A 15,145-nucleotide genomic window follows, 5' to 3' on the forward strand; every position below is an offset into this window, starting at 1 on the left:
TGACAGGGAGTGTCGAATTATAACCTGCACGCGTCGTGAAGCAGAGGCTGCGGCGGCAGTTTTCGAACGCTCGCGGTAAACCGCCACAAGTCGCTTTCGGCTGCCATAAAGGTGGTCGCCGCGTCCTGAGGACCTGCCAGCTTCATTCGCGCCAGCAACAGCCAGTCGCAATGGGGCGTAGCAACTTTTAAACCTTGCTATGTGAACTGTTGAGCGTATCGATCCGTTTTTAGGGACTGTCTTGAAGGTGCTACCCTCAGGAACCGATATAATCGGACGTATCGCTGAAATGATGTTCTTGCACGCCTACATGAAGTTTGCCCGACATAAAAATGCTCTTTTTATCATTTTGTTTATCGAGATATATTACTGGAAAGACGGAGAAGCTCCGTGCGCTTGTATAGAAGGGGTTTCGGTAAAGGCGGCCAAAGTTCCTTCAAAATAGCGAAGGAGCCATAATTAAGCTGTTTCTTCGACATTGCTTTTATCACAGATGCATATAACTTAAAATGAGTAGAGGTTGAAATTAGACAAGTAATTATGGTAATTTGAATAATTTACTTTTTCATCGAACGTTTCAGTATTTGGGCTGAAATTGATCTGAAAAGCTTGCGCTGCAGAAAGCAATGTCCGCTTTTTGTACGTCCCGGATGATGAGTTTCAAGTACAATAAAATGGGCCCTCTGTCTATTTAAGTTAATAAGTTAATAGTATAATTTTGATAATTCCTTTTCTACGTGTCACGAATCATTTTAATATGTATGCTTGTTCCTAAAATGTAACCTGAGGAAACAGCTCAATTATCTCATCATTCCCATTTTAAAGAATTTTCGAGCGCATTTTTAACACACCGACATGGAGGCCTTTCGACATGCAATCTGGAGGGGCGATACCAGTGAAAAATTGAGCGTCAAATGCTCTCACAACGAATGAAAGAAGACAGGTGGAATGCTTCACTCAAAATGCAATTTATTGCATCATTTCCTTCGTATTTGGTCAATTTAGTGTGATGATGTGTACATGAGATGTGCAGTTAAAGGTGGCATGGTTACAATGCTGCGAAGTTGTATCTACCAGTACTTTCCATAACCACCGCCATAGCCGCCATAGCCGCCATAGCCGCCATAGCCTCCATAGCCGCCATAACCTCCGTATCCACCGTAGCCTCCGTAGCCGCCATATCCACCGTATCCTCCGTAGCCAATCCTGATGACCTTGCCGAATCCGAGGCCGTAACCTCCGTATCCTCCATAGCCTCCATATCCAAGTCCATGGCCGTAGCCTCCGCCATAGCCTCCGTACCCGTGTCCAAGGCCGTAGCCTCCGTAACCGCCGTAACCGTAGCCACCACCGTAACCACCGTAGCCTCCGTAGCCGCCAACGAAGCCGGCATTCGCGGCCGTGGCTACGACTACAATGATTGCAAGGAATCCCTGGAACAAAATCAAATTTATTGTGTTATTCATCTATTTTTCACAAGTTCTTTCCAGTACGCCCCTGTTATTTACACATTTCTCTTCTAGCCACTTGGCAATAACTGTATCTTATCCTTCACAGCCCACGGATGATCATGGGACTGTGCGTCGGTTACGGGATCAATCCAACATGAAATGAAACCTGAAAGCAAATCACCATGATGATATGGCGAGAACCTTAAGCCGGGAGCCATTACCACTTTGGGATGAACCCTTTCGGTCAGGCTTCAAATAACATCTCAAAACTATAACTTCAGTGCACTGATCACGCCGGACTGCGGCTGGCAATCGAACCGCGTACGTTGGGCCCAACAGCAGGTTGTCATAACCGGTGAACAGTTGTTGAAAGTTTCGGTGTCGTTGAAAGTATGATGTTGATTGATTGATTGATTGATTGATTGATTGATTGATTGATTGATTGATTGATTGATTGATTGATTGATTGATTGATTGATTGATTGATTGATTGATTGATTGATTGACATGCAACTCCATATATTTGTTCATCAGGTTCGCTAAAGTCTTGTTTTTTGAGAATTTAAACAGACCCGTCTTGGCGGCTGGAGTGAAGACGCGCGTCATACTGAAAGTACAGTAAGCTCATCATCATACCTTGCTGGTGAAGCAGCGCACAGACACGGACACAGTGAAGACAAACAGGAAAAGACGAAACTCGCTGCACTCGCAACTATTTCGATAAGATAGATATCAATGCAGCGAGTTTCGTCTTTTCCTGTTTGTCTTCACTGTGTCCGTGTCTGTGCGCTGCTTCAGCAGCAAGGTATGATGATCACTCACCAACTAGCCCAACTTTCCACTTTACTGTGCAGTAAGCTGTCGAATGTCGAAACTGCGTCACATGGAAGCTGTGTTTTCAGCTAGGTACATCGGGGACCTTCAATAGGGTAACAGAAACACTAATGGAATTCTTTACCGTTGTATTCATCAATTATTTGCCTGTAAATATTGCTGTTTGAACGGGCATTCTACGCTAAATGCTTTCTTTTTTCTTTTATATCTTATCACACACTTTAAAGAGACTGACGAAGTCTCTAAAACTGTTGCATCTATTTTTTTTATACCGAAATTGAACACTATTTGATTATATGTGTTTAATAAATTTAAAACAGCTTTAGACGTGCGATAAAAACTGAGGTACTGGACAATTACTTCGATTTTTTGTATCTTACTATCAGCACATATTCAAACGTACAGGTCACAATAGAGCAGTGTAACATATAGAAGCTCTAAATGACTTATGTTAGAATGGTGCGGTAAACGTGCGGGGCGACAAGGAAAAGTCGCTCAAACGAGGAACGGTCATCTCTAAGCCAATGTGAATTAAATATGTGAATGATAGTATTGGTTCGCAAGCTCGAGGGTCAGCCGCTTGACATTGAGGTTCTGTAAAGCGGTACCACTGCTGCTTTTCCCATACTTGATATATCTTCTACATTGCAAGCATTTCTTTAAAGGAACGCAAGTTTACTTCCTTCCCCTTCACCAGTGTGTGTATATAAACTGAAGAGGGAGAGGAACAGGTGAAGAAGGGGAAAGGCAGAGAGGATAACCAGGCTGAACCCCGATTGGCCACCCTGATCTTTGGCTAGAGGGAAAGGGGACTAAGATTTGAGTAGGAGGCGTTAAGAAAAGCTCACGCCATACACACACACAAACCTTCATCGTTCAGTCTGTCGCAAGCGGTCACATAGACTGAAGATATCAAGATAGATATCAAGAAAGACTGCAACAATTTCGTGAACTTTTTACATCGTAGACGTATGAGGCCATGGTCCCAGAATCTCGCCTCCTATAAAGCCTGTCATCTAATTCTCCTAACCCGGTCCGAAAGGCACGCCTCTCATCTACACTACGGAAAGCAGCGCATACGTTATTCGTTTAGTAATGAAATGCGGAGCATCAAGTTCGTGAAACTCCGCAACTGTTCAGCGTGTGTTGGGAGCTTCCTTTAAAGCAAATACGGCTCTCTCTATCTGCTCTCTCTACTGCGGCTGTGCTTTTTGCGGTCAAGAAGCACAAGAATCCGGTGTGCGATCCGTACTGTTATACTGTATTTGGCGAGAGATGCACGCTTATGCTGTGTACTTACGAGTGCGTTCATGGTGCTGCTGTGCTCTTTGTTCGCTGCTACTGAACTCACTGCTATCCGGCTTCCCGCTTTTATAGCCAAATGTCGTCCAGTTTTCTGACACGCTTCTGTTATCGCCAATCCGCTTACGGTGGGCGCGGCGTCGCTATAACTTTGAATGCCGCGTTCTCTTTAAGAGAGGGTAAGGGCTTGGACGATCGAAAAGAAGGCCTGTAATGCGCTCTATTTCTCTTTCTTTTCTTACGCACGCACCCCTCTTTCGCCTTCTCCTGCCCCCCGGATTGCGGAACAGCCTCGGGAACTGCAGTGCTCGTGCGACGCAGTCTGACTGCCAACCGCCGCTCATATAATTGACCCGCGTGGCCGCCACGCGTAGTTTATGCTCCCCGGTTACGCGCAAGCAAAAGAGATATATTGTAACGGGCCGCCACTGCTGCGCCCGATGCAGGGTCGCGGGCGGTGTCAGATGAATGACTGCAGTGACATCGAACAAGCAGAGAGGGAGACTTATCTCGATGCAAAGATCTTCCGATGCAAAGTGGCTTGTCGAGATCACCTGCATGTGCCGGCGCTTGGCCATTTCTGCTTCAGTGGCGGTCCTCTTATTCCCTCATTCATTGTCAGTGATCTCCGAGCTTCCGCATTGTTCTGGTAGGTCGAAAGCAACCGTAGCCACAAGGCTTTCGGATGATTGTCGGAATTTGATGTCCCAAATCAGCACAATGCACTATAAGGGGTACTATGGTGCATGATTTTAGATTACTTTGCGGCTGATGCAGGGCTTACTGTTCTATCTATCTGTCCCTCTCTTACGCGTGTGTTTGTGTTCTTCCTTCTACTTCTTGGCGAGAGTCTTCATGTATAGCTGCGCCGCCATTATTACACGAAATCAGGTCAAGCAAGCATCGATGTGAGGCTTGCAAAGAGTGGGTTGGCTTGCCCCAACAACCAGGGTCAACTCGACTTCTGACTCGACTTGCTCCCGTCGCGTACATCTAAACGAAGATTAAGTTCACTGATTCTTAATGCTTCGCCCAGTGATCTTCAATTGCCCCTGCATTGTCTCAGCCAATGTGGTTTTGTTCCTGCAATTTTTTTAACCTCTTCGTTTCCCGCAATCCTCTGCATCCTCAACTGTGCTTCCCTTCTCTTGACGTCCATTGTTAGTCTAATAAGCCCCAAGTTATCTGCTTCATGCATAACATGACCTGCCAGACTCCACGTGCTCCTTTGCTTACTATAATTGCAGCGCGAAACACGGAACACAATATGAAGTAGAAAAGACGGGCACCAGTACTTTATATTGTTGCGTTCCGTCTTTAGCTGAGAAGGTACGGTATGTCAAGCGATTCAACCAACCAACCAGCCCAACTTCCTGCCTTACTACTCTTTCTTCTTTATCCGAACTACAGTATCTGTTTACCCGTCACGGTGGCTCAGTAGCTTTGGCGTTGTGCTGGTGAACACGATGTTCGATCGCTGCGGCACAGTGGTCGTATTCCGATGCGGGAAAGACTGCAACCATCACTTCTGAGACCGAACAAGGTGCAAAGGTGATAGCACAGGGGAAGAGGCATGTTTCCTCCAAAAATTGTGTTTACACAAGCACTTCTCAACGCCTTTCTGCGATTTATAATGTGTTGGCATCAGATTACGGTATCAAGAGGCTGCTCCCTCATTGACGTTCCCTCTGAAAAGTGTTTCGGATTTATTGTTCATCGAAATGCTTTTGTCCTCCGTGAATTGTGTGGTGCATCTAATCGCATCTGTCTTTAAGTGTAGCGCGTATAGCTTACAAGTTTCAAGTGTATAAACATAAGTGCAAAATACAATACATACACGAAGGTGATACATTTTCAGGAGAAGGCACAAAAGTAAGAACTGTGGGAGGGCTTCCTATTAAAATAGGTTAAAATAATTTAAATAAGCACAGGAACGAATTGAAGATAAATGAAAAGCAAAACCAAAGAAGGGTGAATGAGAGAAAAAAACTATGAACGCGTAGTGTACGGTTTCATGCGCACAACAGGAGCTATATCCGAGCTCGATCGTCTTTGTGTCTGGATCTGTGTCCGTGATGATGTGTCCGGGACCACTTCGCAGTTAACGTCACTGATGCAGCGTACTACTTTATACGGACCAAAATACTGGATCAGTAACTTTTCACAGAGGCCACGGTAGCGAGCAGGGGTCCATAGCCAAACTTGGTCTCCGGATTATATGACACGTCCCTGTGGCTGATGTTGTAACGCCGTGCGTCCGTCTGCTGCCGCTGGCCGATTTGCAGCCGCGCGAGCTACCGAGCTTCCTCGGAACGCTCAGCAAATTCATCGACGTCAGTTCTCATTGGTCGGCGTCTTGACACGGCAGCATAGCATCCTGTATCTTCTCTACTTCTTGACCGTAGAGGGGGCTAAATGGTGTGAATAGCGTCGACTCTTGCACGACGGTGGTATACGCTGTAAGAGTTGAGGTTAGGCATGAAATAAATCGTAGCTGGCCCATGCCGTCGTCGAACTCATCCACGCTGAGGACGTTGTTGAAGGGAGAGCCTTGTTCTCATCGAGAACGAGGAAGATGGGATTTATTTACAGTATCTACATGAAGGGTGGAGAACATCAGCCTAGCGTGACTGAAAGAGAATGCATACCACGCAGCCGTCAATGGCTGCTTAAAAACACTCTGTCCTATCTAGATCCCTAGGTGAGGGAAAACGGATGTTCAACATTCGACCAATGGGAGCGTCCAAAGTCATCGTAGCCGACCAGCTTTTGAGGGGGGGGGGGGGGGAGGGGCGGTTACACACTCACTGCCGCACAGGCTTCACTGAACACACCGACGTGAGAGGGTTCTTGCAGACAGAGGTCTTGCCCCGAGCAAGCGCCACTTGATCCCAGACCTGACCCCGCAGTCAGTGGCCGCCGCCGGCATGTCTAGATGCATTGTTGAGCGTTCACTGCCTCTAATGATAAGTTCATAGTTCACGAACCCCACTGAAGGGTTCTTTCGCGTAGTCTAACGTCCGTAACAAATAATAAAAACTGATTTAAAGATAAGTTCTGTCTTAATTTTATTACCTATATCCAACCAACCAACCAGCAGCAGCAAAGGCATACCCAAACCTCGTCACTGAAACATGAAAGGCTACGATCTCCAAGCCGGACCTGGTCGACCAGCGCCAACTCGTCGCCCGTGCCCGGCGGACGGTCCAGGCCTGAGGGTTCTTGAAATGGACCCTCGAGTGACAACTCACTGTTTCAGTAAAGGCTCATTCATTCATTCATTCATTCATTCATTCATTCATTCATTCATTCATTCATTCATTCATTCATTCATTCATTCATTCATATCTCCGATCACAGTACACCAGAGTCCCGAATGGTGCTGCAAGCGTAAGCTAGTGCCTTGGCTGGGCTATGAGTTTACCTGCACTTTAAGGCCTTCTGCCTCCGTACTAAATATTACGTTTTGTAGCATTTTACGCATGTGCTATCACGTTAAAATACATGCCAGGTTATATATGTTGTCCCGCTTCAAACATCGGATTCCATGTCAGAAATACGGCACCAACTTACATTAAATTTTCAGTCACCTCAACTTCATAAACGCTTCCTTCATGGCTTTACAGCGATCTAGTTAAATTGGCAACCGGTGAAACAGGCTTTATGTTATGCTGCCACCGAAAAGTGGCACTTTGAATGAGGTGTCCGATTAGTGAGCAGATATCTCGGTAGCGACACTCAAGCGCCGCGAGGCAATTGCTTTGCGAGATCGAGCAAAGTTATCAGTCTTTCTCTGACGCTTGGGTCGCGGAGGTTTGTGTTTCTGTTCCGACCCATTTCGAATGCGTTTTCCTTGGGGTTTTTTTTTTTTCGTTTTCTTTTCTGGCTTTTCGGAGAAAGCAGCACCGGCGCTTTCGTGACGCAAGCAGAATGAATGCCTGAAACTAATAAAAGGACCCTGTCCGGAGACATCGCTTTGACGCTGTTTTTTTTTTTTTTCATTGATCTCGAGTTGTTTCCCCCCTCTTTTCGCCATTGAAATTCTGTCGGATTGAGGCCCGGTGGTGCGCGCGCAATGACCGCGATACTCGGCAGCCAAGCCGCAATCATGCCTTTTTACAGGTATTCTCTTTTTCGCCTATGCGTTTGTGGACATGCTGTGCTTTACTCATATTAGCTTGTGCTTCAAGTTTCTCGCGGTGAATGCTGACCGTGCCAGTCCTACCAACGAGGCCTAAATTCTAAATGAACCGGCTCAAACGTGGCTCTCATTTAAAATGACGCGATTGTCTGCATCCCAATGCTAAAAGAGTGTTTTAGCATGGCCCTGTCCATACTGCTACCGCTAACGACGCGGCAGCTTGAGAGTGTGTGCGCGCTACAGCTAAGCTGCGCCAAGTAGATGCACGGTATAGGGATCGGCCGCAGACGATTTCGCGCCTGCCGTAGCAGCTGTTAGTCAGAGGCACCAAGACACTTTCCGTCTCGTATGTCTGAAGCCGGCTTTGCTGAGGGAGAATCGTTTGCTTTCGCGTGCGTTGAGAATATACACGGTACGTCTGTATTTATCGCCTCAAATAAAATAAACGCGTGTCGTGCCTCAAGCGCATTATGAATAATTTCTTTTTTACTACACAAAAAAACTGATCTCTAAAATTGTGGTTGACTGCAAACGAAAACATTTGAAAATTAGAGCTTCTCTACTACTGCACCTTTGCGGCTTGCCATTGCCTTTGTTGCCTGCTGAAATTAATGAGCTATTTCAGTGGGCAAAGCCGGAAACCTTCCAGGGCACAGCCGGATGCCTTACAGGGCAGATGGTTGGGGCAGTCCCAGTATTAACGGTAGAAGGGTGGCGCTATGCCAAAAGACGCCACAGTATAGCTGGCCAGAAAATGCACGAAATACCCAGAAAATATTGCAGAGCCGCCATGGATGTAAGAGTTGCGTGACCTGCACCCATAGTTCGACGCGCTATTTCAGGAGATTTGTGAAGAAATGCGCAATGCATTTCTCACCCCTTTGTGGGCTGATCTGTCGCCGCCAGAACCTACTGTTTCATAGGTGGACTTTTCTTTCTTTTTTTCTTTAATTTACGTCTATGCCACCAACCGGCCCGTGGACCAACAGCTCTACCCTTGTCGCTACGGTCAACCACGTTTAGAAAAAAAAGACTGGCCTCAAAAAATATTTTTAATAACATTTCTCCCAGTATGCGAATTTTCGCGCATGATTGTATCATCTACCGCCCCATCAACTCTGCTAATGACCATCTGGCACTCCAATCCGATCTTCATCTTATCAAAGAGTGATACAAAACATGGTTGATGACCCTTAACTCATCGAAATGTAAAGTCATCTCATTCAGCCGCAAACATAACAATTCTAGTTATGCATACCATATTCAAGATGACTTACTATCTCACGTCTCCCATCACAAATATCTCGGTGTTAACCTTTCATCAGATCTTTCATGGCCATTTCATATCACATCCATATGTGCCGTCACCTCTAAGTCTTTAGGGTACCTACGCCGTAACCTCAGAAGTTCCTCTGCTAATATTCGCAAACTAGCTTACCTTACTTTTGTTCGCCATCAACTTGAGTTTGCTTCCTCCATTTGGTCTCCTTACCATAACAATATGGTCACCACTTTAGAATCTATTCAAAATAGGGCCGCAAGATTCATCTCAAGAAACTGTAACTACCATTCTAGCGTCACTCAGATTAAAACTGATCTGTTTCTCCAATCTTTAGGCACACGCCAAGACATCGCCCTACTAACAGCGTTTCACAAGTATGTACACTCCAATAGATTATGTTCCTTTCACCTCGATGTCTCATCCCGCACGTCCAAAAGATTGAACAATCATTTGAGTCTTACATGGTGTCGGTGACACTTTAGTTTTTCATTCATCAGCGCTTCCACGAGCCATCAGATTATGGAATAATCTACCAGACAGCATCGCATCTCTGTCTAATCCTGATACATTCCATCACCAACCTATTACACATTTCACTGAAGCCCTCGTTTAGTACGTTTCATACTCATGTTTCAGCTCATGTTTATTCATCTTTCATATTCATGTTTTCAGTGCATATTTTGAAGTTAAGCATATCGTTTCCCCCTTTTTTTGCATTTGCTATAACACGCTTGACGAGTTGCGCACTTATTCATGCGTCATGCGCTTTTTATGTTATCGTGCGCTCTAAACTATGTACCATATTTCTTCTCGTTATTTGACTATGGCTTAGTCTCTTCTTCTTTACTGATATTATGTGCACAAATTTTATTTACCACGTATTGTATTTTCTTCTTTTTCATGTGGTTGTGTATGCACTGTTGGGATTTTTCGCCCCACCCCTTACACAAAGCCCTATGGGCCTGTAAGGTACTTCAAATAAATAAATAAATAAATAAATAAATCCGGCGAGAAACCAAAAGACACCAAACGGCGGGCTAGAGGCAAAGAAAGCTTGGGCTAAAAATAAAAAAAAATAAAACATATTCGATTATTTAGTGCGTTTCAATGTCTCCGACATACCTACACTTGCACATCGCGTTAAATGTAGTGCTATCCCGCTGCAATCAGCGGAGCAACGCACGTATGTACTGCTCGAACTTTAAATTGAGGGAACGCCATTGCAGGATGGCCCACTTTATCGGATGGGCAGAATCTCCCAAGTAGGGATTTCTGGAAGCTCTTCGAAAGTTACGAGTTTCTCCTGTAAGCGCGCGAACGGCAGGCGTTGGCTCCTTCCTAGACATCTCTTCCCGAAAGTTTGATAGACATGCGTATGTTAACGCGATAGAATTAAGAGCCCCGTGTCTCAGAAAATCAAGCGCCTGCGTCCGGCACCCAGCGTCGGACGTCGTTTCGGCAAAGAGATATTTGAACCACGCATACCCCAGCCCTCCATGTGGCGCAAGAAAGTTTTTGAACTAATTCAATTTCTCAAGTTAAAATACGTAGAAAAATCGTTAAGTACAACTTACACACAACCCACAGAATTGATAGAGCCGGTTTGTAAATTGAATGTACGAGAAAACATAATTCTGTTGCGCAAAAACTCGAGCAAACCCATTTTGCAGCGTTCTTACCATTCCTAGACCAGCCACGGCGTCCGAAATTTGCGCGCGTCGGCGTACGAATATCTTGGAGGCCACGGAGCAGCACCTTGCAGCACCTCCAGAGGGCGCTGGCCTTCGCCGCATCGCGGCCCACGCAAGAGGCCGCGTTTCTACCAGAAAACCCGTCTTCGTGCATAGCTTTCACCGCCAGCGTTTTCCGGTGAACATTACGGTTACATACGCTGCAGTTGCCGGGAAGCGTGAGAAGCAGTCAGGGATCTTTGAATGCTATCGCGTTCCACTCCTAAAGGCGAAGCTTAAGCGTCCTCCAAATTTTTTGTCGGGCCGTCGGTAATTCATCTATATCTTACGCAGAGCGAGTCTTGAATCGCGGCTGTGAATTACCCCATTGGCCACGTGCTTGAGTGTTTTAACCTTCCTGCTCCTTTTCCTCATATGTGACACGTTACAGCCACCTGTTCTTCACTTGATTTCTTTCACTGACAGGGAGTGTCGAATTATAACCTGCACGCGTCGTGAAGCAGAGGCTGCGGCGGCAGTTTTCGAACGCTCGCGGTAAACCGCCACAAGTCGCTTTCGGCTGCAATAAAGGTGGTCGCCGCGTCCTGAGGACCTGCTAGCTTCATTCGCGCCAGCAACAGCCAGTCGCAATGGGGCGTAGCAACTTTAAACATTGATATGTGAAGTATTGAGCGTATCGATCCGTTTTTAGGGACTGTCTTGAAGGTTCTAACCCCAGGAACCGATATAATCGGACGTATCACTGAAATGAAGTTCATGCACGCCTACATGAAGTGTGCACGACATAAAAATGCTCTTTTTATCATTTTGTTTCTCGAGATATATTACTGGAAAGACGGAGAAGCTCCGTGCGCTTGTATAGAAGGGGTTTCGCTAAAGGCGACCAAAGTTCCTTCAAAATAGTGAAGGAGCCATAATTAAGCTGTTTCTTCGACATTGCTTTTATCACAGATGCATATAACTTAAAATTAGTAGAGGTTGAAATTGGACAAGTAATTATGGTAATTTGAATAATTTACTTTTTCATCGAATGTTTCAGTATTTTGGCTGAAATTGATCTGAAAAGCATGCGCTGCAGAAAGCAATGTCCGCTTTTTGTACGTCCCGGATGATGAGTTTCAAGTACAATAAAATGGATCCTCTGTCTATTTAAGTTAATAAGTTAATAGTATAATTTTTATAATTCCTTTTCTACTTAGTATCACGAATCATTTTAACATGTATGCCTTATTGCTAAAATGTAACCTGAGGAAACTGCTCAATTATCTCATCATTCCCATTTTAAAGAATTTTTGAGTGCATTTTTAACACACCGACATGGAGGCCTTTCGACAAGCAATCCGGAGGGGCGATGCCAGTGAAAGCTTGAACGTCAATTGCTCTCACAACGAATGAAAGAAGACAGCTGGAATGCTTCACTCAAAATGCAATTTATTGCATCATTTCTTTCGTATTTGGTCCATTTGGTGTGATGATGTGTACATGAGATGTGCAGTTAAAGGTGGCATGGTTACAATGCTGCGAAGTTGTATCTACCAGTACTTTCCATAACCGCCGCCATAGCCGCCATAGCCGCCATAGCCTCCATAGCCGCCATAACCTCCGTATCCACCGTAGCCTCCGTAGCCGCCATATCCACCGTATCCTCCGTAGCCAATCCTGATGACCTTGCCGAATCCGAGGCCGTAACCTCCGTATCCTCCATAGCCTCCATATCCAAGTCCATGGCCGTAGCCTCCGCCATAGCCTCCGTACCCGTGTCCAAGGCCGTAGCCTCCGTAACCGCCGTAACCGTAGCCACCACCGTAACCACCGTAGCCTCCGTAGCCGCCAACGAAGCCGGCATTCGCGGCCGTGGCTACGACTACAATGATTGCAAGGAATCCCTGGAACAAAACCAAATTTATTTTGTTATTCATCTATTTTTCGCAAGTTCTTTCCAGTACGCCCCTGTTATTTACACATTTCTCTTCTAGCCACTTGGCAATAACTGTATCTTATCCTTCACAGCCCATGGATGATCATGGGACTGTGCGTCGGTTACGGGATCAATCCAACATGAAATGAAACCTGAAAGCAAATCACCATGATGAAATGGCGAGAACCTTAAGCCGGCTACCACTTTGGGATGAACCCTTTCGTTCAGGCTTCAAATAACATCTCAAAACTATAACTTCAGTGCACTGATCACGCCGGACTGCGGCTGGCAATCGAACCGCGTACGTTGGGCCCAACAGCAGGTTGTCATAACCGGTGAACAGTTGTTGAAAGTTTCGGTGTCGTTGAAAGTATGATGTTGATTGATTGATTGATTGGTTGATTGATTGACATGCACCTCCATATATTTGTTCATCAGATTCGCTGAAGTCTTGTTTTTGAGAATTTAAACAGACCCGTCTTGGCGGCTGGAGTGAAGACGCGCGTCATACTGAAAGTACAGTAAGCTGTCGAATGTCGAAACTGCGTCACATGGAAGCTGTGTTTTCAGCTAGGTACATCGGGGACCTTCAATAGGGTAACAGAAACACTAATGGAATTCTTTACAGTTGTATTCATCAATTATTTGCCTGTAAATATTGCTGTTAGAACGGGCATTCTACGCTAAATGCTTTCTTTTTCTTTTATATCTTATCACACACTTAAAAGAGACTGACGAAGTCTCTAAAACTGTTGCATCTATGTTTTTATACCGAACTTGAACACTGTTTGATTATATGTGTTTAATAAATTTAAAACAGCTTTAGACGTGCGATAAAACTCAGGTGCTCGACAATTACTTCGATTTTGTATCTTACTATCAGCACATATTCAAACGTACAGGTCACAATAGAGCAGTGTAACATTTAGAAGCTCTAAATGACTTATGTTAGAATGGTGCGGTAAACGTGCGGGGCGACAAGGAAAGTCGCTCAAACGAGGAACGGTCATCTCTAAGCCAATGTGAATTAAATATCTGAATGATAGTATTGGTTCGCAAGCTCGAGGGTCAGCCGCTTGACATTGAGGTTCTGTAAAGCGGTACCACTGCTGCTTTTCCCATACTTGATATATCTTCTACATTGCAAGCATTTCTTTAAAGGAACGCAAGTTTACTTCCTTCCCCTTCACCAGTGTGTGTATATAAACTGAAGAGGGAGAGGAACAGGTGAAGAAGGGAAAGGCAGAGAGGATAACCAGGCTGAACCCCGGTTGGCCACCCTGATCTTTGGCTAGAGGGAAAGGGGACTAAAATTTGAGTAGGAGGCGTTAAGAAAAGCTCACGCCATACACACACACAAACCTTCATCGTTCAGTCTGTCGCAAGCGGTCACATAGACTGAAGATATCAAAATAGATATCAAGAAAGACTGCAACAATTTCGTGAACTTTTTACATCGCAGACGTATGAGGCCATGGTCCCAGAATCTCGCCTCCTATAAAGGGCCTGTCATCTAATTCTCCTAACCCGGTCCGAAAGGCACGCCTCTCATCTACACTACGGAAAGCAGCGCATACGTTATTCGTTTAGTAACGAAATGCGGAGCATCAAGTTCGTGAAACTCCGCAACTGTTCAGCGTGTGTTGGGAGCTTCCTTTAAAGCAAATATGGCTCTCTCTATCTGCTCTCTCTACTGCGGCTGTGCTTTTTGCAGTCAAGAAGCACAAGAGTCCGGTGTGCGATCCGCACTGTTATACTGTATTTGGCGAAAGCTGCACGCTTATGCTGTGTACTTACGAGTGCGTTCATGGTGCTGCTGTGCTCTTTGTTCGCTGCTACTGAACTCACTGCTATCCGGCTTCCCGCTTTTATAGCCAAATGTCGTCCAGTTTTCTGACACGCTTCTGTTATCGCCAATCCGCTTACGGTGGGCGCGGCGTCGCTACAACTTTGAATGCCGCGTTCTCTTTAAGAGAGGGTAAGGGCTTGGACGATCGAAAAGAAGGCCTGTAATGCGCTCTATTTCTCTTTCTTTTCTTACGCACGCACCCCTCTTTCGCCTTCTCCTGCCCCCCGGATTGCGGAACAGCCTCGGGAACTGCAGTGCTCGTGCGACGCAGTCTGACTGCCAACCGCCGCTCATATAATTGACCCGCGTGGCCGCCACGCGTAGGTTATGCTCCCCGGTTACGCGCAAGCATAAGAGATATATTGTAACGGGCCGCCATGGCTGCGCCCGTTGCAGGGTCGCGGGCGGTGTGAGATGAATGACTGCAGTGACATCGAACAAGCGGAGAGGGAGACTTATCTCGATGCAAAGATCTTCCGATGCAAAGTGGCTTGTCGAGATCACCTGCATGTGCCGGCACTTGGCCATTTCTGCTTCAGTGGTGGTCCTCTTATTCCCTCATTCATTGTCAGTGATTTCCGAGCTCCCGCATTGTTCTGGTTGGTCGAAAGCAACCGTAGCCACAAGGCTTTCGGATGATTGTAGGAATTTGATGTCCCAAATCAGCACAATGCACT

At 45.8% G+C, this 15,145-nt stretch overlaps 1 protein-coding gene across 2 annotated transcripts; it reads right to left on the reverse strand.

The window, feature by feature from the left end:
• Positions 1-949: 949 nt before the first annotated feature.
• Positions 950-14,522, reverse strand: LOC139055583 (neuropeptide-like protein 31). Of its 2 annotated transcripts, XM_070533106.1 has the most exons (3): positions 14,417-14,522; positions 12,512-12,587; positions 950-1,366 (listed from the first exon to the last, which is right to left on the reverse strand). In XM_070533106.1, exons 1-3 carry the CDS (start codon positions 14,426-14,428, stop codon positions 1,071-1,073), a joined length of 384 nt encoding a protein of 127 aa, XP_070389207.1. In that variant the 5' UTR covers positions 14,429-14,522; the 3' UTR covers positions 950-1,070. The 2 variants fall into 2 exon arrangements, with proteins under 2 accessions (XP_070389207.1, XP_070389212.1); XM_070533111.1 differs by lacking the exons at positions 12,512-12,587; positions 14,417-14,522 and adding an exon at positions 3,586-3,698 and having other exon boundaries at positions 950-1,433.
• Between the last annotated feature and the right edge of the window lie 623 nt (positions 14,523-15,145).

Source organism: Dermacentor albipictus, chromosome 1, assembly GCF_038994185.2.
Source record: "Dermacentor albipictus isolate Rhodes 1998 colony chromosome 1, USDA_Dalb.pri_finalv2, whole genome shotgun sequence".
Classification (NCBI taxonomy): Eukaryota; Metazoa; Arthropoda; class Arachnida; order Ixodida; family Ixodidae; genus Dermacentor; species Dermacentor albipictus.